The sequence below is a fragment of the Panulirus ornatus genome, chromosome 12, assembly GCF_036320965.1.
Source record: "Panulirus ornatus isolate Po-2019 chromosome 12, ASM3632096v1, whole genome shotgun sequence".
NCBI classification, from domain to species: domain Eukaryota; kingdom Metazoa; phylum Arthropoda; class Malacostraca; order Decapoda; family Palinuridae; genus Panulirus; species Panulirus ornatus.
In genome coordinates this window covers 28857476-28881237 of record NC_092235.1, presented here as the reverse complement: position 1 = coordinate 28881237, position 23762 = coordinate 28857476, and the positions used below count along the sequence as shown (strand labels likewise).

At 45.5% G+C, this 23762-nt stretch overlaps 2 protein-coding genes and 1 long non-coding RNA gene across 5 annotated transcripts in view; 2 read left to right on the top strand and 1 right to left on the bottom strand.

Moving 5' to 3' along the window:
• Positions 1-1921: 1921 nt before the first annotated feature.
• On the top strand, positions 1922-7857 carry LOC139751730 (uncharacterized). Of its 2 annotated transcripts, none has more exons than XM_071667285.1 (4): positions 1922-2061; positions 4236-4470; positions 5263-5571; positions 7589-7856. In XM_071667285.1, the coding sequence occupies exons 2-4, from the start codon at positions 4292-4294 to the stop codon at positions 7725-7727; spliced, it is 627 nt and encodes a 208-aa protein (XP_071523386.1). In that variant the 5' UTR covers positions 1922-2061; positions 4236-4291; the 3' UTR covers positions 7728-7856. The 2 variants fall into 2 exon arrangements, with proteins under 2 accessions (XP_071523386.1, XP_071523387.1); XM_071667286.1 differs by lacking the exon at positions 1922-2061 and adding an exon at positions 2079-2102 and having other exon boundaries at positions 7589-7857.
• A 5444-nt stretch (positions 7858-13301) lies between these two features.
• LOC139751981 (uncharacterized) lies at positions 13302-20664 on the top strand. Of its 2 annotated transcripts, XM_071667731.1 has the most exons (5): positions 13302-13337; positions 14717-14800; positions 15397-15518; positions 18619-18783; positions 19429-20664. In XM_071667731.1, exons 2-5 carry the CDS (start codon positions 14723-14725, stop codon positions 19634-19636), a joined length of 573 nt encoding a protein of 190 aa, XP_071523832.1. In that variant the 5' UTR covers positions 13302-13337; positions 14717-14722; the 3' UTR covers positions 19637-20664. The 2 variants fall into 2 exon arrangements, with proteins under 2 accessions (XP_071523832.1, XP_071523831.1); XM_071667730.1 differs by lacking the exons at positions 13302-13337; positions 14717-14800; positions 15397-15518 and adding an exon at positions 15540-15996.
• LOC139751983 (uncharacterized) overlaps positions 18784-23762 on the bottom strand; it is a 7897-nt gene continuing 2918 nt past the window's right edge. Inside the window, exons 2-3 of the long non-coding RNA XR_011713459.1 lie at positions 21418-21625; positions 18784-19133 (exon numbers count right to left, since the gene is read on the bottom strand). This is a non-coding gene — a long non-coding RNA (uncharacterized lncRNA). The remainder of the gene's footprint in view (positions 19134-21417; positions 21626-23762) is intronic.

Genomic DNA, 23762 nt, shown 5'->3' with positions numbered 1-23762 from the left:
CGTGTTCTCATTTCACCCTCTCGAGTGATGTCTTGACTTCAACCCAGCGACGTATGATGGCTTCTTTCCGTCTGGCAACATTTAACATAACCACTTCTTCTTAGGAGACTTCACATGCAACTCAAACCTCCACACACTTCCTCCCACAGGTCAGGTTCAACTTGCGACAGGTCAATCAACACTACCGAGGGGTCAAAGCAGACCACAGCCTTCCATAATAAAGACCTGATTACATCATTTTTGAACCTTGGTTAAAACCTTCTCTCCTCTGATGAAAACATGTTCTTGATGCTAACAATGAGCATTACGTCACAAGATTTGTTGGATGTTGGTGAGAAGAGTGGTGAGAGAAAGTGAGCTTGGAAAAGAGACTTCTGTGAAGAAATACCAGGAGAGATTGAGTGAAGAATGGCAAAAGGTGAGAGTAAACAAAGCAAGGGAACTGAGTGAGGAAAGGAAGGTATTTTGCGATGCAGTGGTGGCATGTGTGAGAGATGTATGTGGCATGAGAAAGGGGGGAGGTAGGCAGGTTAGAAAGGGTGCAGAATGATGAAATGAAGAAGTAAAGTTGTTAGTGAAAGAGAAAGGAGCGGCGTTTGGACGATACTTACAGGGAAGGAGTACATATGATTGGGAGGTGTATAAGAGAAAGCAGCAGGAGGTTAAAAGGAAGGTAAGCGAGTTTTAGTACACTTAAGGGAGAATAAGAATATCTGGAAGGTTAAAAATGTGCGAAAAACAAGAGAGCAAATGGCAACATCGGTGAAGGAGGCAAAAGGTGAATTGATAACAAACAGGTAGTGATCAAGAGTAATTGAAGTAAGTATTTTGAAGGAAAGTTGAATGTGTTTGATGATAGAGTGGCAAATGTAGGATAGGGTGTTTTGATTGAGGTGGTGCGCGAAGTAAGAGAGGCATGGAGAGTGGTTTGATGAAGAGAGGTGGGGAAAACCTTACGAAGGATGAAATGTGGCAAAGGTGGCTGAAGTGGATGGTATGTAATGCAGTTGAAATTATCAAGGAAAGGGATGACTATGCTGTTGATTGGTTGGTAAGGATATTCTTTGTATGCATGGGTCATGGTGAAGTCCCTGAGGATTGGTGGAATGCCTACCCCTGCCTGTAGCTGGGGTATGGAACAAGACATACCCCTGCCTGGAGCTGGGGTATGGAACAAGACATACCCCTGCCTGGAGCTGGGGTATGGAACAAGACATACCCTTGCCTGGAGCTGGGGTATGGGACAAGATATACCCTTGCCTGGAGCTGGGGTATGGGACAAGATATACCCTTGCCTGGAGCTGGGGTATGGGACAAGACATACCCTTGCCTGGAGCTGGGGGATGGGACAGGATATACCCTTGCCTGGAGCTGGGGGATGGGACAGGATATACCCTTGCCTGGAGCTGGGGGATGGGACAGGATATACCCTTGCCTGGAGCTGGGGGATGGGACAGGATATACCCTTGCCTGGGGCTGGGGATGGGACAGGATATACCCTTGCCTGGGGCTGGGGATGGGACAGGATATACCCTTGCCTGGGGCTGGGGATGGGACAGGATATACCCTTGCCTGGGGCTGGGGATGGGACAGGATATACCCTTGCCTGGGGCTGGGGATGGGACAGGATATACCCTTGCCTGGGGCTGGGGATGGGACAAGCACCCCTGCCTGGGTCAACAGCCAGGTTGACAGGGCAACACTACACCAGTCCCCGTCCCTCTCCACCAGAAATGACAGGTGGAGCGCCTCACAGTAACTCAGTATTGCAGGTAAGGTGATGTGGCGGGTGTAAGCCGTCATTTGACCTGGCGTATTGCTTGCGTCACCTGGGAGAAGGATCACAGGATGAGGCCCGCTCCCATTGGCTGAGAGAGACAGTAGAGGCGGAGCTTGGAACAACTGTAGACCGAGAGGCGGAGTTGAGACTGACATCATCATAGTGGGCGGAGCCAGTAGGGCAGCAGCAGGAGTCCGGCCAGAGCCGGTCAGCGACACCAGTCGGTCAGGAGTGACGCTAGTTCTACAACGTTCACGTCTGTGACATCGTCTGTCTGTGATGTGAGTATGAACACGACTACCACGGAATCCTCGCTGAAGATGTGAGCTTGGCTATATCTGCTTTTATTCGCTTTTCACACGATTTTGCAAGCAAGTTTCTGTTATTTTGTGGTCAACTGTGTTGATGTATTTTGTGTCTGACAGTTCGTGACAGTTATTCCTGCGTAGCTATACCCTGTTCCCACACATCTGATAGCTGGACCCAAGAAACTTTTGAAATCAGGCTGCTCATTGGTTAATGCAACACTGAGGAGCGCGGCATATTTACAGCTCTTCTTATTTTAACGCATATATGTTTGTAATTTATCCCTGGAGAGAGAGAGAGAGAGAGAGAGAGAGAGAGAGAGAGAGAGAGAGAGAGAGAGAGAGAGAGAGAGAGAGAGAGAGAGAGTACTTTCCACGTATTCCCTGCGTGTCGTAGAAGACTGGGAGCTGGAAATCTTCCCGCCCAGTTTTTAATTTTACAAAAGAAGGAACAGAGAAGAAGGCCAAGTTTGTGTCCACCATTACCGTTTAAGCTTTGCTTCCACCCAGCTATCAGACCTGAGTGAACAGGTTACAGTATCAGACCTAAGACACGTCAGGGGTGACCACAGTAAGGTCAGAGTTCAACAGCTGCTGTTGCATGTTACCATGTGTGTGTTACTGTACCTGCTGCTTAAGATGTGTGTTACTGTACCTGCTGCTTAAGATGTGTGTTACTGTACCTGCTGCTTAAGATGTGTGTTACTGTACCTGCTGCTTAAGATATGTTAATTTGTTACAAAGTGTAGGTCCGTGTGTTAGTGTAGGAGACCTGGCCATGTGTGTACACCCACATCACACGTCTGGCTAATGGGGGTAATGTTTGCTGGTCATCACTGGTGTCAGGCTCAGCGGGGAACCCAGCCAGAAAGGACAGCCGTCCACTTTAAACCCAAAACAAGACAGATAGGATGATACAAGGTATCAAGACAGCTAGGATGATGCAATGTATTAGACAGCTAGGATGATGCAAGGTATTAAGACAGCTAGGATGATGCAAGGTATTAAGACAGCTAGGATGATGCAAGGTATTAAGACAGCTAGGATGATACAAGGTATTAAGACAGCTAGGATGATGCAATGTATTAGACAGCTAGGATGATGCAAGGTATTAAGACAGCTAGGATGATGCAAGGTATTAAGACAGCTAGGATGATGCAAGGTATTGAAACAGCTAGGATGATGCAAAGTATTAAGACAGCTAGGATTATGCAAGGTATTAAGACAGCTAGGATGATGCAAGGTATTAAGAAAGCTAGGATGATGCAAGGTATTAAAACAGCTAGGATGAAGGCAAGGTATTAAGACAGCTAGGATGAAGGCAAGGTATTAAGACAGCTAGGATGATGCAAGGTATTAAGACATCTAGGATGATGCAGGGTATTAAGACAGCTAGGATGATGCAAGGTATTAAGACAGCTAGGATGATGCAAGGTATTAAGACAGCTAGGATGATGCAAGGTATTAAGACAGCTAGGATGATGCAAGGTATTAAGACAGCTAGGATGATGCAAGGTACTAAGACAGCTAGGATGATGCAAGGTATTAAGACAGCTAGGATGATGCAGGGTATTAAGACAGCTAGGATGATGCAAGGATTAAGACAGCTAGGATGATGCAAGGTATTAAGACAGCTAGGATGAAGGCAAGGTATTAAGACAGCTAGGATGATGCAATGTATTAAGACAGCTAGGATGATGCAAGGTATTAAAACAGCTAGGATGATGCAAGGAATTAAGACAGCTAGGATGATGCAAGGTATTAAGACAGCTAGGATGATGCAAGGTATTAAGAAGCTAGGATGATGCAAGATATTAAGACAGCTAGGATGATGCAAGGTATTAAGACAGCTAGGATGATGCAAGGTTTTAAGACAGCTAGGATGATGCAAGGTATTAAGACAGCTAGGATGATGCAAGGTATTAAGACAGCTAGAATGATGCAAGGTATTAAGACAGCTAGGATGATGCAGGGTACTATACTTCTACAACTGTTCACTTGAAATCCCATAACTTTATAACTAGTTTAAGGAAATCATTACTCTTGTATTGATGTTATTGGTGAACAATATAAACTGGTTGCATCAATGCCTCACTAAGTCACATATCCTGTATTCTTTCTTAACATGAACCTGACATACAACGTGTCAGACGACCCCACACCTGACGTGTCAGAGGTAGTAGCACAGGAGGAAGGTCAGGTGGTGATGGCTGACGCACTGCTATACAACGACATCTTCCTGGGTCGTCCCTCTGCTAACGTGAATCTGCTCACCTTCAACCTGCCTTTCCATAGGGATCAGTACTTCCTGGGCAGCGGCTCCGTGGGTTTCTTCTTCTTCGTCTTCCTGGACACTCTGCTGAGCTCCGAACCCTTCGTCGGCAGGTCAGTCACTTACCTTGACCTGTTTCCCAGCAGGTCATGCAGCTTGGTTGTTGGAACTGACCACTAACTACACACCTTCCTAACTTATGTGTTAAATTTCTCGAATGTCATATTTCCATATTTACTAACATGCACCGTCATACTCTACGTATCTTATCATACACAAGGGTGTATTATCTTACATCTGAAATGTCTGCTGTATAATATCGTACACTAGGGTACATTATCTTACATCTAGAACGTCTGCTTTATAGAATCGTACATTAGGGTGTATTATCTTACATCTTAAAGGTATGCTGTATAATATCGTATACTAGGGTATATTATCTTACATCCGGAAAGCCTGCTATATACTATCGTACACTAGGGTACATCATTTTAAATCTGAAAGGACTGTTGTATATTATCGTACACTAGGGTACATTATTTTACATCTGAAAGGATTGCTGTATAGTATCGTACTTTAGGGACATTAATTTACATCTGAAAGGACTGCTGTATAGTATCGTACACTAGGGTACATTATCTTACATCTGAACTATCTGCTGCAAATTTTTGTAAACTAGGAAAACACTATTGTGAGATTAGAACGAAGACCGTACATAATAATCATACAATAATATAGTACATTACCGAACTTGTGGGGTGTTGTCTCCTGAGGAGCATTAAGACGCACGTCAGCATTAGGAAGCAGCAATAGTGCAGTAGCTTACCTCGTCTGTCATCATTACAATAGGGCAAACATTTCTGAAGACTTTCTACAGCATACAAATTATCATTTTCTTTCACCAGGTCGAGCAACGTGGGCGACTCCGGCCATGACGATGGCCAGGCTACGTCAGGACGAGACCAAACGTGGCAGACGATGACGGGATGGAAGGGCGCCACCCTGGAGGACGACGAGGAGGCCTGGCAGGAGGAGGAGGAGGAGGAGCAGGCGTGGGAGGAGGAACAGGCGTGGGTGCTGGCATGGGTGGAGCAGCAGCTGGAGAGAGTGGGCGTGGACGGGCGTGGGTGTGTGCTAAGGTTCATATGTGAGGTGGAGCAGCAACCCATCCACACCTACAGCATCCTGGGAGATGCCATCACCATACTACTCTCGTGAGTCACACTTCATACTGTGGCCCTCACACTTACCCTCATACTCACACGACACCAATTCTACCCTCAACTACCACATTACTCACCATCACATTTAAATCACCCATCACTATTACCCGGTCTCGTGCACCAACACTGCTGACACACTCACTTAGCTGCTCCCAAAACACTTCCCTCTCATGAGTTATTTTCATAGGACCAGGTGCATAAACATCGATAATCACCCATAACTCGCCATCCACTTTTACTTTTACGTACATTAATCTAGAATTTCCTGTCTTACACTCTATCACACACTCCCACTACTCGTGCTTTAGGATTAGTGGTATCTCTTCCTTAGTTCTTGTCCTCTCACCAACCCCTGACTTTACTGTGGCACTCACACGCACTGACATACTGATATTAAAGTCACGAGGAAAGTGAGCAGTGACAAGGACTGTGACACCATACATGGAGGCACACACAACACACATCTGATGAAGTTGAACAGAAAGGAACGCACAGGGGTAACGGTGGTCACAGTGAACAGGATACAACAGTACCCAGCACAGGACGACCCACAGGAAGCTATGTGTACAATTAAGTCTGGGATTGACATATTATCGTGAGGTATGAGAGGAACCCCAGTCACCAGGGAGACGTAAACTATATGTTGATCAATATCAATATTTACATAACTCACGGATATGGATGCGGAAGTAAGTGTTCAGTAAACTACTATTCATATTAGAGGTAACTCCGAGGATGTACATGAGTTATGAGGAACAGTCTGCAGCAGAGACTAGTGTAGGGCAAGGAAGGCTAGGGCTGCTCCCTGACATGTTAACAAAACGACACGATATCTATCACTAAAAGGAAAACGGGAGACATGATTACTTTTTTCAATTTTGTTTTTCAAATGTGAATCTTAAGAATAACTTGTTTATTGGAAATACCAACAACATGAACGAAGGTCATAACATGAATGGTCATAACATTACGGTACATGATAATGATCTACAAACTACAAGCTGGTCCGTGTTGTAGATACATAACATTGATATTCTGGACACGACTGGACAGCACGATGAGTGTTAATGAACATCTGAACACCGTCCACACAATAACAATGAACATCTGAACATCGTCCATAGAATAACAATGAACATCTGAACATCGTCCACACAATAACAATAAAGTAAATCTGACAAAATTGACGAATTACAGTGGAATATGCTTGGTTAGAGAGAAGGAACGTTTCTATGAAAGTTTGCATTATACAAATGTGTACGATTGTCTCCAACAAACTGAGACCTTTCCAAATACTGAAGAATCTTTTATGTTGAGTAGATGCTTCGATAATGTGATCATACTTTGTATATTTCACTACTGCCACATCTGGGCAGCTTCTGGCTTGATGGAGTTGTGGTCAGAGGAAAGCGACTCCTTGACCTACAGTGAAGTATTGGTTCTCACTCTCCCTGCCTTTTCTACAATCATTACTTAAGTTTGTGTCCACGAGACGTGACACTTATCTGCCTCTGACATCACCTTGAGCTTATAATACTCAACAACCACCCACAGCCCTTCCGTCCGCCCACTCATGAGTGACGAGGTGTCATGGCTTTCTTGCCTGTACCTACAAGTCTTGGAACTCTTTACCCTCTCATGTCTTACCTAATCTCTGACTGACCCTGTACCTACAAGTCTTGGATCTCATTTTTCATTAAAAGTTATGATCTGTCAGACTTTCCTCCCAGACTTTGACACTCTTCTTGTTTCCTTCTGCTTAACCACGTCTACCTTGTGTGTGGTGTTACGTACGTACAACCTCCCCGCTCCCTGCACGTAGCTGGTCTCCTGTGGCCAGACTAGTGTTGTGTGGCCAGGCCAGTGTCGTGTGGCCAGGCTAGTGTTGTGTGGCCAGGCCGGTGTTGTGTGGCCAGGCCGGTGGTGTGGCCAGGCCGGTGTTGTGTGGCCAGGCCGGTGTTGTTACCAGTAGAGACGCCAGTAACAAGTGTTGTGTTGTGTCCAGCAGGTCGAGGAACAGCAGCGTCAGCAGTGGAGCCATGAAGCCATACAGGGAGGCCCAGCAGGCGGGACGTAGCCTGACGCCCGGTGCCTCCTGCAGCCACTCCTTCACCTCCTGTCCCATCTCCCTCCTCCACGACAACTAGGCCCCCCCACCCCCCCTCCTGCACGACAACTACCCCCCCCCCCCCCGGTGTTTGTTATTAATCGTGTCTGAAGTTGTCAGTGGTCGTGAATGCCGACTTGTAGTGAAGCGTTTATGATATAAACATTAAAATCTCCATCCGTGTTTATGTATCCCATCTTCTATGTCACCAAACAGTAATTTGTCTGCCTAATATGTGGACATTATTGGCTGCTTACATTTCTTGCCTTCATTACTGCACCTTCAAGGCATATATAAAGCTAATAAGTTATTATAACATCATTATGGCGTGAGGAGCCTTCCAATACAGCTAATATGTTGTGTGTGTGTGTGTGTGTGTGTGTTACCATTACTGGTCTTCATGTTAACCTCAGTGTAATGTCAACATCCAGGCAGGATACGTCTGTCTTACCGTAATGGTCCGTCTGCACTTCGAAAACATGTGGGGAAAATACAACCTGTCACTACTGATGACCCGTCACTACTGATGACCCGTCACTACTGATGACCCGTCACTACTGATGACCTGTCAGTACTGATGACCTGTCAGTACTGATGACCTGTCAGTATTGATGACCGGTCAGTATTGATGACCCGTCAGTATTGATGACCTGTCAGTATTGATGACCCGTCACTACTGATGACCCGTCACTACTGATGACCCGTCAGTATTGATGACCTGTCAGTATTGATGACCTGTCAGTATTGATGACCTGTCAGTATTGATGACCTGTCAGTATTGATGACCGGTCAGTATTGATGACCCGTCAGTATTGATGACCCGTCAGTACTGATGACCTGTCAGTATTGATGACCTGTCAGTATTGATGACCGGTCAGTATTGATGACCCGTCAGTACTGATGACCCGTCAGTATTGATGACCTGTCAGTATTGATGACCGGTCAGTATTGATGACCTGTCAGTATTGATGACCCGTCAGTATTGATGACCCGTCAGTATTGATGACCTGTCAGTATTGATGACCTGTCAGTATTGATGACCTGTCAGTATTGATGACCCGTCAGTATTGATGACCCGTCAGTATTGATGACCCTACACTGACCATCAGAACCAGCAGGGGAGGTTAACTACCGACCTTGAGAACGACCAGGGAAACTAAACCAAGTCTTACAGTCAGTGGGCAGGTGGAGTGGGTCTCACCCCAGGGGGAGCTGCCCAACACAAGGAACTGAAGAGAAGAAATGAGACACTGGGAGTGGGAGGTAGGGAGGTATATTGACCTTAATAATAACCTTAATACGTCACGTGAGTGGCACAGTCACCTGGGCAGCTACAGTGACTGATTGTGAACTGGACAGTCACCTGGGCAGCTACAGTGACTGATTGTGAACTGGACAGTCACCTGGGCAGCTACAGTGACTGATTGTGAACTGGACAGTCACCCGGGCAGCTACAGTGACTGATTGTGAACTGGACAGTCACCCGGGCAGCTACAGTGACTGATTGTGAACTGGACAGTCACCTGGGCAGCTACAGTGACTGATTGTGAACTGGACAGTCACCCGGGCAGCTACAGTGACTGTGTATGTGTGGGTCATCATTAAGTTAGTCAGTAACGTTCATGAACAGTTTATTTCTGAAGGCGTGAGAGGCAGTGGTGGCAGGAGTCGACCAGTGAGGTAGTGAGGTCAACATGGCCTCTACCAGACTGGAAGACCCGACCTACAGCTGTCATGGGTCGTATGGCGGGTCCAGCCTTACCTTCATGACGTACACCTCACGCTTATACCCTTACATGGTTACTGCATAATATAAACCAACCCAGATGGTTCCTGCATAATATAAACCAACCCAGATGGTTCCTGCATAATATAAACCACCTCACATGGTTCCTGCATAATATAAACCACCTCACATGGTTCCTGCATAATATAAACCATCCCAGATGGTTCCTGCATAATATAAACCACCTCAGATGGTTCCTGCATAATATAAACCAACCCAGATGGTTCCTGCATAATATAAACCACCTCAGATGGTTCCTGCATAATATAAACCACCTCACATGGTTCCTGCATAATATAAACCATCCCAGATGGTTCCTGCATAATATAAACCACCTCAGGTGGTTCCTGCACAATATAAACCACCCCAGATGGTTCTTGCATAATACAAACCACCTCACATGGTTCCTGCATAATATAAACCATCCCAGATGGTTCCTGCATAATATAAACCACCTCAGATGGTTCCTGCACAATATAAACCACCCCAGATGGTTCCTGCATAATAAAAACCACCTCACATGGTTCCTGCATAATATAAACCATCCCAGATGGTTCCTGCATAATATAAACCACCTCAGATGGTTCCTGCACAATATAAACCACCCCAGATGGTTCCTGCACAATAAAAACCACCTCACATGGTTCCTGCATGATATAAACCACCCCAGATGGTTCCTGCATAATATAAACCACCTCAGATGGTTCCTGCATCATATAAACCACCTCAGATGGTTCCTGCATAATATAAACCACCTCAGATGGTTCATGCACAATATAAACCACCCCAGATGGTTCCTGCACAATATAAACCATACCAGATGGTTCCTGCACAATATTAACCACCTCAGATGGTTCCTGCACAATATAAACCACCCCAGATGGTTCCTGCACAATAAAAACCACCTCACATGGTTCCTGCATGATATAAACCACCCCAGATGGTTCCTGCATAATATAAACCACCTCAGATGGTTCCTGCATCATATAAACCACCTCAGATGGTTCCTGCATAATATAAACCACCTCAGATGGTTCATGCACAATATAAACCACCCCAGATGGTTCCTGCACAATATAAACCATACCAGATGGTTCCTGCACAATATAAACCACCCCAGATGTCCCTGCATAATATAAACCACCCCAGATGGTTCCTGCACAATATTAACCACCCCAGATGGTTCCTGCATAATATAAACCACCCCAGATGGTTCCTGCACAATATAAACCACCCCAGATGGTTCCTGCACATATAAACCACCCCAGATGGTTCCTGCATACTATAAACCACCCCAGATAGTTCCTGCACAATATAAACCACCCCAGATGGTTCCTGCATAATATAAACCACCTCAGATGGTTCCTGCATAATATAAACCACCCCAGATGGTTCCTGCATAATATAAACCACCCCAGATGGTTCCTGCATAATATAAACCACCTCACATGGTTCCTGCATAATATAAACCACCTCAGATGGTTCCTGCATAATATAAACCACCTCAGATGGTTCCTGCATAATATAAACCACCCCAGATGGTTCCTGTACAATATAAACCACCCCAGATGGTTCCTGCACAATATAAACCACCCCAGATGGTTCCTGCATAATATAAACCACCTCACATGGTTCCTGCATAATATAAACCACCTCAGATGGTTCCTGCATAATATAAACCACCCCAGATTGTTCCTGCACAATATAAACCACCCCAGATGGTTCCTGCACAATGTAAACCACCCCAGATGGTTCCTGCACAATATAAACCACCCCAGATGGCTCCTTACATGATAAACAGGCCCAGGTAGTTCCTGTACAAGATAAACCACGCCAGATGGTTCCTACACATGATAAACCCCCAGATGGTTCCTGCACATGATAAACAGGCTCAGATGGTTCCTGCACATGATAGACAGGCCCAGATGGTTCCTGCACATGATAGACAGGCCCAGATGGTTCCTGCACATGATAGACTGGCCCAGATGGTTCCTGCACATGATAGACAGGCCCAGATGGTTCCTGCACATGATAGACTGGCCCAGATGGTTCCTGCACATGATAGACAGGCCCAGATGGTTCCTGCACATGATAGACAGGCCCAGATGGTTCCTGCACATGATAGACAGGCCCAGATGGTTCCTGCACATGATAGACAGGCCCAGATGGTTCCTGCACATGATAGACTGGCCCAGATGGTTCCTGCACATGATAGACAGGCCCAGATGGTTCCTGCACATGATAGACAGGCCCAGATGGTTCCTGCACATGATAGACAGGCCAGATGGTTCCTGCACATGATAGACAGGCCCAGATGGTTCCTGCACATGATAGACTGGCCCAGATGGTTCCTGCACATGATAGACAGGCCCAGATGGTTCCTGCACATGATAGACAGGCCCAGATGGTTCCTGCACATGATAGACTGGCCCAGATGGTTCCTGCACATGATAGACAGGCCCAGATGGTTCCTGCACATGATAGACAGGCCCAGATGGTTCCTGCACATGATAGACAGGCCCAGATGGTTCCTGCACATGATAGACAGGCCCAGATGGTTCCTGCACATGATAGACTGGCCCAGGCCCAGATGGTTCCTGCACATGATAGACAGGCCCAGATGGTTCCTGCACATGATAGACAGGCCCAGATGGTTCCTGCACATGATAGACAGGCCCAGATGGTTCCTGCACATGATAGACAGGCCCAGATGGTTCCTGCACATGATAGACAGGCCCAGATGGTTCCTGCACATGATAGACAGGCCCAGATGGTTCCTGCACATGATAGACAGGCCCAGATGGTTCCTGCACATGATAGACAGGCCCAGATGGTTCCTGCACATGATAGACAGGCCCAGATGGTTCCTGCACATGATAGACAGGCCCAGATGGTTCCTGCACATGATAGACAGGCCCAGATGGTTCCTGCACATGATAGACAGGCCCAGATGGTTCCTGCACATGATAGACAGGCCCAGATGGTTCCTGCACATGATAGACAGGCCCAGATGGTTCCTGCACATGATAGACTGGCCCAGATGGTTCCTGCACATGATAGACAGGCCCAGATGGTTCCTGCACATGATAGACAGGCCCAGATGGTTCCTGCACATGATAGACAGGCCCAGATGGTTCCTGCACATGATAGACAGGCCCAGATGGTTCCTGCACATGATAGACAGGCCCAGATGGTTCCTGCACATGATAGACAGGCCCAGATGGTTCCTGCACATGATAGACTGGCCCAGATGGTTCCTGCACATGATAGACAGGCCCAGATGGTTCCTGCACATGATAGACTGGCCCAGATGGTTCCTGCACATGATAGACAGGCCCAGATGGTTCCTGCACATGATAGACAGGCCCAGATGGTTGAGCCACAGTATCAGGAATGCGTGACGTCAGAGCTCACAGCAGCCTTACAATACTTCACTACTACAGTGTAGGAGAACCGTATGCCAATCCTTCAGTATCAGCCAGAACTTCTTACCTAAATATAACCAGATTATGATGACAGTGACCACTACGTGACCTGACCTACCTAAGACGTGTGGGGTCATCACCAGCCTCCTACAGCCGGTCACTGTCCGACCATTCATGATGGGAGGCGCTTATTGTGCCGACATCGGTCCCTGACTGACTCTGAGGGCGGAGCCAGGATGATAGCAGACCCTGGTTGGTCGTGTGGGTAGTGCTACGTTGGCAATTATTCCTGATTGGCCAAGAGGGCGAAGTAAGGACGGTAATGGCTGGTGACTGGTGTTGTGGGCGGAGTCCAGGTGGTGGTAAGGTGAAGCTGTTGATCACTGTGGTAGTGAGGCGACGGCTTCCGTTGAGACCTAACCTATCTTATTATTGACTGGTGAGTGTTTCCCCTCTGTTGTCTGTCAGTCACTGTTGACTGGTGAGTGTTTCCCCTCTGTTGTCTGTCAGTCACTGTTGACTGGTGAGTGTTTCCCCTCTGTTGTCTGTCAGTCACTGTTGACTGGTGAGTGTTTCTCATGTGTTGTGTCACAGTCAGACAGTGCCTGGCTGGGACTCTATCCTGCCACCATAACATTCCACAACATCATCATGCACCTTCATTCTGTTCTCAGAACCTTCTCACATCACTTGTGTTCACGGTGGCACTGGAGACAGAGGTAGACTGCCCAGGCTCCAGCTTGTGGCGACCATCAGGCAGCAGCAGGTTGTGGACAGCAGGCGAGGTGCGAGCGTCCCGAGTGAAGGTCGTTAACGTGGTGCCTACATCCATCTTATCATTGCCTTACAAGCACCACACATCTACTCACACTTCACTGATATTTTCCACATAAGTTCTCCTGTCATCTTTCGTCAGCATAACCATTTTTAATATAGTCATGATGGAGTTCGTCAAATCTATGGCCCCTAATCCCCGGTATCAAGGTGCTAAGAATGTCTGGGTTCCCGCCTGCTTCTACTGCCAATACGAGGGAGGCTCTGGCCGTGGTAGTACCAGCCCCTCCCACGAACCTTTCACACTGATACATCTTCCTTTTGTTTCTGTTTACAATGGCAACATTCGTGGTCTCTCTAGTAACCTCTCTACCACTGAAGGCCATCTGTCTAGTACCTCTCCTAACATCTTACGTCTCTCTGAGACTCACTTGTCCATATAATGTTCTCAACAGCCACCTTTCTCAAGTTCCTACTACAATCCTCACCCATGATTCCGGTTCAGAGGTGGTGTTTGTGCTTATTCCAACACCATCACACCTGCTGCACGCCTCGCGCACCTTAATTCCCTAAACTTTGATGTTATTTGCCTCAAGATCTGTCTCTTAACTACCACACTTTTCCTTTGTTTCGCCTATTTTTCTCCTAATTCTAAAAAATCTTATATCATTCTTCGACTATCTTAACTCCTACCATGAGACCGTGACATCCTCTCACCCACAAGTCGAGATCCTCTACCTCGGCCATTTCAACGTTCACCATAGGGAATGGTTGAATTGCTCCCATACGGATGATGGAGGGGTCGAAGCCCTCACGTTCTCCATTCTCAATCATCTACACCAAATTATCTCCCACCCTACCCATATACCTGACCTCTGTGACCACTCCTAATATTCTGGATCTGTTTTTGATCTCTAATACATCACACTATAACTTTACTATATATATATATATATATATATATATATATATATATATATATATATATATATATATATATATATATATATATATATATATATATATTTGACTTGCATGTTGCAGGTAGCGATGGTAGCAGTGATGGACCAGGTACTGTGGAGCGGCCCGCTGGCACCTGCTGACCCATTCTGGTATTTTGAAAACCAGGTACATACCAGGGATCAGGGCCCAGAGTTAGTGCCAGGGATCAGGGCCCAGAGTTAGTGCCAGGGCTTAGTGTTAGGTTAGGTTAGGACCAGGTATTAGGAACAAGAGTTAGTGCCAGGGATCAGGGTCGAGTCATGATCAACACCAGACGCAGGGAAGTACTGATCGGGGTCTGGGTGGGGTCAGGGCCACGTGTCTCCACCAATCAAGATACAATTATCAAAGCTAACTGCCAGTAGTGAGTCAGGGCCAGAGGTTATTGCCGGGAAGGATTCAGGGCTGGGGGTAAGGGCAAGGGTCAGTAACGGACCAGGGCCAACGTAGGGAATGGTCAACATCTCTGAATCAAGTATAGGTGAACCCGGGTCAGGGAGGGCCAGGCTGTGGTTGGGGGAGAGGTCGGAGCAGACATCAAGATGTTAATCTCAGTTCCAGTGTTCCTTCAGCGCCTGCGTCAGTATGTGGGATGATTGTGGTGGGGGAGTGACTGTGGCATCCTGCCTGGCCCTGGTCCTAGCGTTCAGCTTGGCGTGTGTCTGGCATTGTGGGTACGTTAGTGTGGTAGTGTAGTACGTCACCTTGGTACCTACCCACAGCTGAACATACCCGTGACTGTGGATAACGTGGACACGACGGAGTTGGTGACGGCGGTGGTGTTCGTGGTCAGGGCCATCTTCACGCTAACCAACGTGTTCGACCCCAACCCCGCGGCCGGCAGGTGAGTCCCATCTCATTAAGACAGGTGTTCTCTCTCCCAACAGGTGTGTTTGGCCGCCGCTTCCTTCCAGCATGACCGAGCGTCCCTCGCTGGTTGTCGACGTATCCGTCAACTGGCCCGTGTTCAGTACGACCGGCGTACGACCCATCGCCATCACGAGCCTCCTCATCCCCGTCAAGCTATACCTGGACACAATCTTCCCCCCCAAGCCAGGTCAACACTACCCCACACAACCGGTGCCCTCCTCCTCCTCCTCCTACCACTATTATTATGATGACTACCATCGTGAGTCCCTCTACTACCCCGAGAACAACCTGTACCACTACCCCCAGCAGTACCCAGCCTCCAGTGGGAGGCAGGGGTACCCGAAGAAGGAAGGGTCGGCTGCCTGGGTGGAGGTAGGGCGGCCTGGTCGAGGCCAGCAGGGCGGCTCAGCCAGTGTCCTCACCACCCCGACACTCGTGTTTGGAAATGCCAGGTACTTACTACCACACCACCTCCTCCCATACCCATTCCCTGGGGTAACTACTGTAACACGGGACCTCCTCAGATGTCATCTGTAACACTGACGTTCCTGCAAACATGACCTCTTTAATGTGCTCAGTGTAACACAAGACCTTAGGAAGCATTCAGTATAACACTGGACCTCCTGCAACACTACTCGTAACACTGGACCTCCTGCAACACTACTTGTAACACTGGACCTCCTGCAACACTGCTTGTAACACTGGTCCTCCTGCAACACTACTTGTAACACTGGACCTCCTGCAACACTACTTGTAACACTGGACCTCCTGCAACACTACTTGTAACACTGGACCTCCTGCAACACTACTTGTAACACTGGACCTCCTGCAACACTACTTGTAACACAAATCTTCATGAGCGTCTTTACAACACAGGTACTGCCGAGGTAATCATTACAACACAGGTACTCCCGAGGTAATCATTACAACACAGGTACTGCCGAGGTAATCATTACAACACAGGTACTGCCGAGGTAATCATTACAACACAGGTACTGCCGAGGTAATCATTACAACACAGGTACTGCCGAGGTAATCATTACAACACAGGTACTGCCGAGGTAATCATTACAACACAGGTACTGCCGAGGTAATCATTACAACACAGGTACTGCCGAGGTAATCATTACAACACAGGTACTGCCGAGGTAATCATTACAACACAGGTACTGCCGAGGTAATCATTACAACACAGGTACTCCCGAGGTAATCATAACAACACAGGTACTCCCGAGGTAATCATTACAACACAGGTACTGCCGAGGTAATCATAACAACACAGGTACTGCCGAGGTAATCATTACAACACAGGTACTCCCGAGGTAATCATTACAACACAGGTACTCCCGAGGTAATCATAACAACACAGGTACTGCCGAGGTAATCATAACAACACAGGTACTCCCGAGGTAATCATTATAAATACGTATAAAACAATAAGGTTGATTCAGACCACCTAAGTGGGGTTGCTGAAGGTGGCGACCTTAACTATGTTGTTGTTATGTTGGTCGTTCAAGTGTACGATGCTGGTGACGATCACGTGACTCCTAGCGGTCAGACTACGCTCCACTATGGTACACGTCATCCTGAGGTGTGTCAGGGGGAAGGTGGTCCTTCCTGTTTGGAAATAAGAAAGAGTTACCGAAGGCCAGGTCTGGGCTGCGAGCAGGGTGGTTGTCTTCGTGGCAGCCACTAGCGCAGCTGGTGTACTGCGGGTGTTTGTGGTGGACTGGCGCATCCTCATGCATCAGGAACATACCAGTAGTCATCATGCACGGCCGTGTCTCACACAAGACACTACTGAACAGCTTGCCAACATATCAGCGGGACACACTGTCATCGCTGCTTCATTCGTCACGCGATCCGTCCACAGCAGAATATCATAATTTCAGAAAATCCCGCCCAAGGTCGCGCCAGACCAGGAGTTCCTTCATTTCCTGAGAGCGTAAGAAGTCTGGTGTGTACGCTGTAGGGCGTGTAACGTGTCCTGCAGGCGTGAGTCAACCCTGTAACCAGACGGGAAGACAAGGTTGGCGAGACACTTGGCACACCGGCAGACGGAAAGCTCAGGAAAATCCTCTCAAGTCCATCATGAAGACTGAGGCTTCTGACGACGACTTTTACTGGAATGTTCGACATGTCTTGATCTTCATGGATGATGGACTGGTTACAACAGTTTCATGTACCATTATAACTGTAGTGCCACTTGCCTCTACTGCGTCCATCAGCCAGAGTTAGGTTCTGAGCTTGAGCCACGACCGCCCCATCAGTGACATGTGAAGGTCGTCCTGACCAGAGGGTCATCATGACGAGTCTCATGGCCAGACTGGGGAACTCAGTGACCCATCATCTTACTGTGACCATCACCCCACACTACCTCGGGGACGTCCCTCACACACATAACTTACCTGAGTAACAACTTGATGACATCCCGATGATCCAGCTGGTGAACATCTTTCATTATCTCAGATGGTAAACTTCAAACGTGACACAGGTAACATTCACCGTAGCGAGGTTCACCATTATGATGCATAACACACAACATTCACTTGTTATTTAATGATATGTTTTCGTTGTCAGGTGATGAACCATTTGTAACATCCAGTGTAACTCTAACATTCCTGAAGTACTGGTAACATGTGAAGGTACTCAGTTATAATGGCACTCCTCACACACTCTGCCATACTACTCATGTTACACACACACACACACACACACACACGTATATATATATATATATATATATATATATATATATATATATATATATATATATATATATATATATATATATATATATATATGAATTATAATGTGTAAGAGTACATGAGCAGCAGTGTAAACTATAAACAATACGTGTATGATGTAATCATTAGACATGTATACAACTTCTTTAAGATGAGGAGTTATTACAAGTAATAAATGATATATTACAAGAAAACAACCCTTTTAAAACAACCTAACCAATATAATGACACCTTATCCCAAGCAACAACATCACAGCACAACACCCTCAGTACATAACTATTACATTAGCACCAGCACCAGTAAGTAAGATGAGTGTACCCCGGCAGGAGTGTGGGTGAGGACCAGGTGGGGGTGTTCAGGCAGCTGGAGGCGTCGCTGAAGACGGTAGGACTGGACGGACGAGCATGCCTCCTGAAGCTGGTGTGTGAAGCACAGAAACCCAAACTGCTCAAGTTAAACCTGCTGGGCCACCTGCTGGCTGCCCTGCTGACGTGAGTACTGATGGGTTAAGGTGAGTCTGCTGGGCCACCTGCTGGCTGCCCTACTGACGTGAATCCACCTGGTCAGCAGGATGCTCCATACTGTATGTATGTAATGATGACTTATTTGTGGAGCATAAAGGATGGAGTTCATCACACGTGGGGTCCCATTGCTAGAACCTTCTCTAGTGTCATCTCACTTATGAAAGATGTGTATGTTGTTGGCAACATTTCCATTTCTTATCACTTAGTGCATTTCAGTCGTCCACTTGCCTTACACTATAAGAGGAATTCTTTACATCTGTTCTAATGTTTCATGTCATGCTCTCTGCTTGTTCTTTATTCAATTTATTTTTCAAATGCTGTAGACAGATGACAATGTCATTTTGAATAAGAATCTTGAAAGTAGGCATCAAATAACTAACTACCTACTGACATGCTGTCAGTGGAAAAGGGTGAAAGGGGCAGAAACGGTTGAGAATCACTGGTCTAGTTAGACTTTCTCAAATAAACTCTATGTTTATATATGAGAGAGAGAGAGAGAGAGAGAGAGAGAGAGAGAGAGAGAGAGAGAGAGAGAGAGAGAGAGAGAGAGAGAGAGAGAGAGAGAGTTTAGCAAAGTTAACACCAATAAGCGAGGCGGTCATCATTCGACAGGCCAAGGGACGAGACTCTCCTGGCGGAGTATGCCGAAGCTGCAGCCCTCGGCCGCCAGGACTCCTGCGCCCCACACTATCCCTCATGTCCTATCTCCATCTTCAACATCTTCAACTTTGCCAAAACTAACAAGACCTCCAAGACCACTACAGCTTCTAAGATCCCGACAACTTCCGACGTAAAGAATCCTGAAGATTCTCAAGTCTGATTACCGCGTTACCTAGTTGGCTGGGTGGCTAGATACCTACCTAGCTGGCTGGGTGGCTAGATACCTACCTAGCTGGCTGGGTGGCTAGATACCTACCTAGCTGGCTGGGTGGCTAGATACAATTCATTTAGTTAGTTAGCCATGCTGTTGGTTGCGTGGTTAAGTACCTAATTGGCTAGCCAGGCTTGGTACCTGACCGATAGGGTTAGGGTGGCTGTTGTCAACCCATATGTTTACTTAGGATAACCTCAATCAATAAGATGTGGAGGAGTGGTTGACCTCACCCTGCTCTAGGGTCAGGGTGATAACACGAACCACAACACTTTATTTATTACAAGATTACTTTGTACAGTGTCTGATTCTTTTACACACCTAATCTTATGTTACTGTACACTTAAGGTCTCATTATCTGCACCCTACATTCCTTTAAGTTGAATTCTGTAACATTATATAGTATTTACTTACATGCCATAATTTAGTTATATATCTTTAACTGAATCCCTTATATCATGTACTGAATATTATAGTCTCAACTTCTGGTTATAATGTTGTATGATGAATACCTTAATATACAGAATGTCCAAACTTATTCAGTGTCCCAATTGTTTTTTAATGCTTATAATAACTGATGTATACTGACCTGTATATTGTATATTTTGTGTACTTAATCTTATATGACATAGTGTAAATCATTAGAGCTTATAAATATTCATTTAGATCTTTTACCAAACCTTTCACATGAACACAAGTTCTTAACTTTTCGCACATAAAGTGTGACCCTCTGAGGGATGCTCATCAGCTCGCATTGCGGACAATATATACTTCAGTACAAGTGTCCTGTCGTAGCACTTCCCGTCATTTTACAACCCTTTAACCGACCTAGCTTCACTTAGATATGGAGGCGTGTGATGAATACATATATCAGAACCAGTCGCACACAATCTGCGAGATGTTACATAACAGAGGCTCAGTTGCAAACGTGGCTCCATATCTCTGACACCCGCCAATGACCATCACCTTGTCTGGTGGCCGTCTGCTGGGATGGAAAAAAAAATGTGGCTAGGCTTTCATGATTCTGTGGGAGACGGAAAATGGCCAGATTTGTCAAAGGTCAACGTACATTTCTTTACTCGTTACGTAAATCTACATATCCAGGCAAGGCCTTAAGAGCACCATCATACATGACCTCAATCTAATGGTGTCAGTAAGAAATTGGTAAAATTTACGAAGTTTTCTGACAAATCGAGTTAGTGTGGAACAAGGTGATGAAGTGCTTCAGGAATATCATGATATAGAAGAGAACATTTGAATCATAAGAACCAGAATTCCAGGTAAACATATGCTAACCAACCTCTCTTAGACGTGGTTAAGTAAGACCAAAAGATCTAAACCACAAGTGCTAGTGTCATCTTACAAGGCCAGACGTACGTACATACATACGTTTCAGTGAGTTGAACCCAACAAATTTTTTAAAAAGTGATAAAGAATTTTCTTGTGCTTTTTTTTATGACTGCACAAGCAATTGATCTGTCTACAAACGCGGGGTCTGAAGGAAATATAACTTCCACATCCACAAATTGTCTTAGCTCTCTCTCCCAACTGAACCTCACAGTAGGAAAGGCTCTCTACATTACAGAGACTGTGACCACCGTTAATATTTGGTGGGGGTACCATCATCAAAACCAAACGAAAAAACCCTAGCCAAGTCAAAGCTAAACGAGGTTACGTTAAATTGGTTCTGTTTAGTTAGTTTAGGCAAAACTCAAAGAATGTTTACCCACCTTATTTATGAGGGCAGCACAATTTAGTGCGTTTACAGTACATATTCCAAGAGGTATATTGTGGCCAACCGTTTCTCCTTTACGTTTATCACAAAATCCAAACTACTGAAAATGTGGCTACTTTGAGTTGCACCGAACATGTAGTGGGGATCAGGAGGGTTGACTCCTGTAGTTCAGAGAACAGCTGCACAAGGCACAACTTCCCCGCCTGAAATGAAGAATGGAAATGAAGCACCACAACCAACACTGCGCTTGCTCAAAGCAATGAGAATCCAATATATCTTTAGCCTGGGTTTATTTTTTGTTAGAAAAATATATAAATACTGAAAAAGTTAGACAATACAAAATAACCACATATACGAAAATCAGATATAGTAGGATGATCGTGTGGGTCCAACATGCACAGACATCAAAAGCTGTAGAACAAAACTAAAAGGTAAATATCAACAAAATATTAAGACGACGCAATGGAAGTAAATAATCATCCCCGCCAAAAGCTATAAACATAGTGAAGTAATTTCAGTAATGTTTTTAACATATAACATACACTGAACACTTCAATACCGATTTCTAAATCTGGACTACAAGAAAATATTGTCCAAGACATTTGCAAAATTCATCCAGTACGTAAAGACGAATGTTATTACCAGTGGTGTTAAAAACGAACGCTATTACCAGTCGTGTTAAAAAAAAGTGGAAACAGATGAGTTCATGTAACATGAAAGCTTTAGTTGTTAAGAACACTGCGAAAACTAAGATTCAGTTTCATGTTTACGATATCAGAACTTTCCTTAATGTGAACACCAGCTTCCCATGACTGGGTCTACTTGTTAACGAAGAACAAGCACACATTATAGAAGCTTTGCATTTTTGTTAAAGGATATTAAATGATTCTACTTAGATATATCAACTTATGCTAATTATGAATAAACATTTAGGTTTCGTGGCGTAAGAGTAATTTGTCAGAATAAGTAAAGACAGGATGTAAAATTATCAGAAAACAGGCCACTCCAGTCAAGTAAGTGCCACAGTTGAGCATAGGTTGTAAATCTGGCGTTGCCTGATTAACTATGGACGCAGGTTATGACTGCTTGCAGGTAACATATCTGACCTCAGTATGTGATTGCCATTTACCTCTACGGCAAAAGCCTACCAGAGGCCACTTACCCCACCGGGACGAGCCTATCAATGAGGACATTCACCCATAACGGACGATCAGGTTTGTCAGTCGTACGTCCCACTATATGGGCCAAGACTCATCTTAACAATACAGGATGAGCCATTACTATGCATGACGACAGTGCTCTGGCTCGGAATGTATTTCTCCGGCCTCGGATGTGCCTCAGTTTGGCGGCCTGGGTTGTCCTCGGGCATTAATAGGCCATACACACAGGCTTAACCTTCCATATATATAACACCTCCACCCGTCCCACACACCTCTTCTTACCTTAACAAACATTATATATTTCTTCATTGAATGACAATTGAATCAAATGTAAAATCATTAAAGAAACCTATAGGCGTGTTATGCAAGTGAACCGTTTCATATGAAAGCTGGAGACTGAACAAATGTGGCCTTTTTGTTTATTTTCCTGGCTGTACCTCGCTGACGCGGGAAACGGCGATCAAGTGTTGTTATTATTATTATTATTATTATTATTATTATTATTATCATTATTATCATTATTATTAATTCTTTTTATTATTCTACTTTGTCGATGTTTCCCGAGTTAGCGAGGTAGCGCAAGGAAACAAGAAATAATGGCCCAACCCACCCACATACACATGTATATACGTACACGTCCACACACGCACATATACATACCTATACATTTCAACGTATAGGTATTATCCCTGGGGATGGGGGAGAAAGAATACTTCCCACGTATTCCCTGCGTGTCGTAGAAGGCGACTAAAAGGGGAGGGAGCGGGGGGCTGGAAATCCTCCACTCTCATTATTTTTTTTAATTTTCCAAAAGAAGGAACAGAGAAGGGGGCCAGGTGATGATATTCCCTCCAAGGTCAAGTTCTCTGGTCTTAACGCTACCTCGCTAACGCGGGAAATGGCGAATAGTTTGAAAGAAAAAAAAAGAAAAAAGATATATATATATATATATATATATATATATATATATATATATATATTTTTTTTTTTTTTTTTTTCATACTATTCGCTATTTCCCGCGATAGCGAGGTAGCATTAAGAACAGAGGACTGGGCCTTTGAGGGAATATCCTCACCTGGACCTCTTCCCTGTTCCTTCTTTTGGAAAAAAAAAAAAAAAAAAAAAAAAAAAAAAAAAAAACGAGAAGGGAGGATTTCCAGCCCCCCGCTCCCTTCCCTTT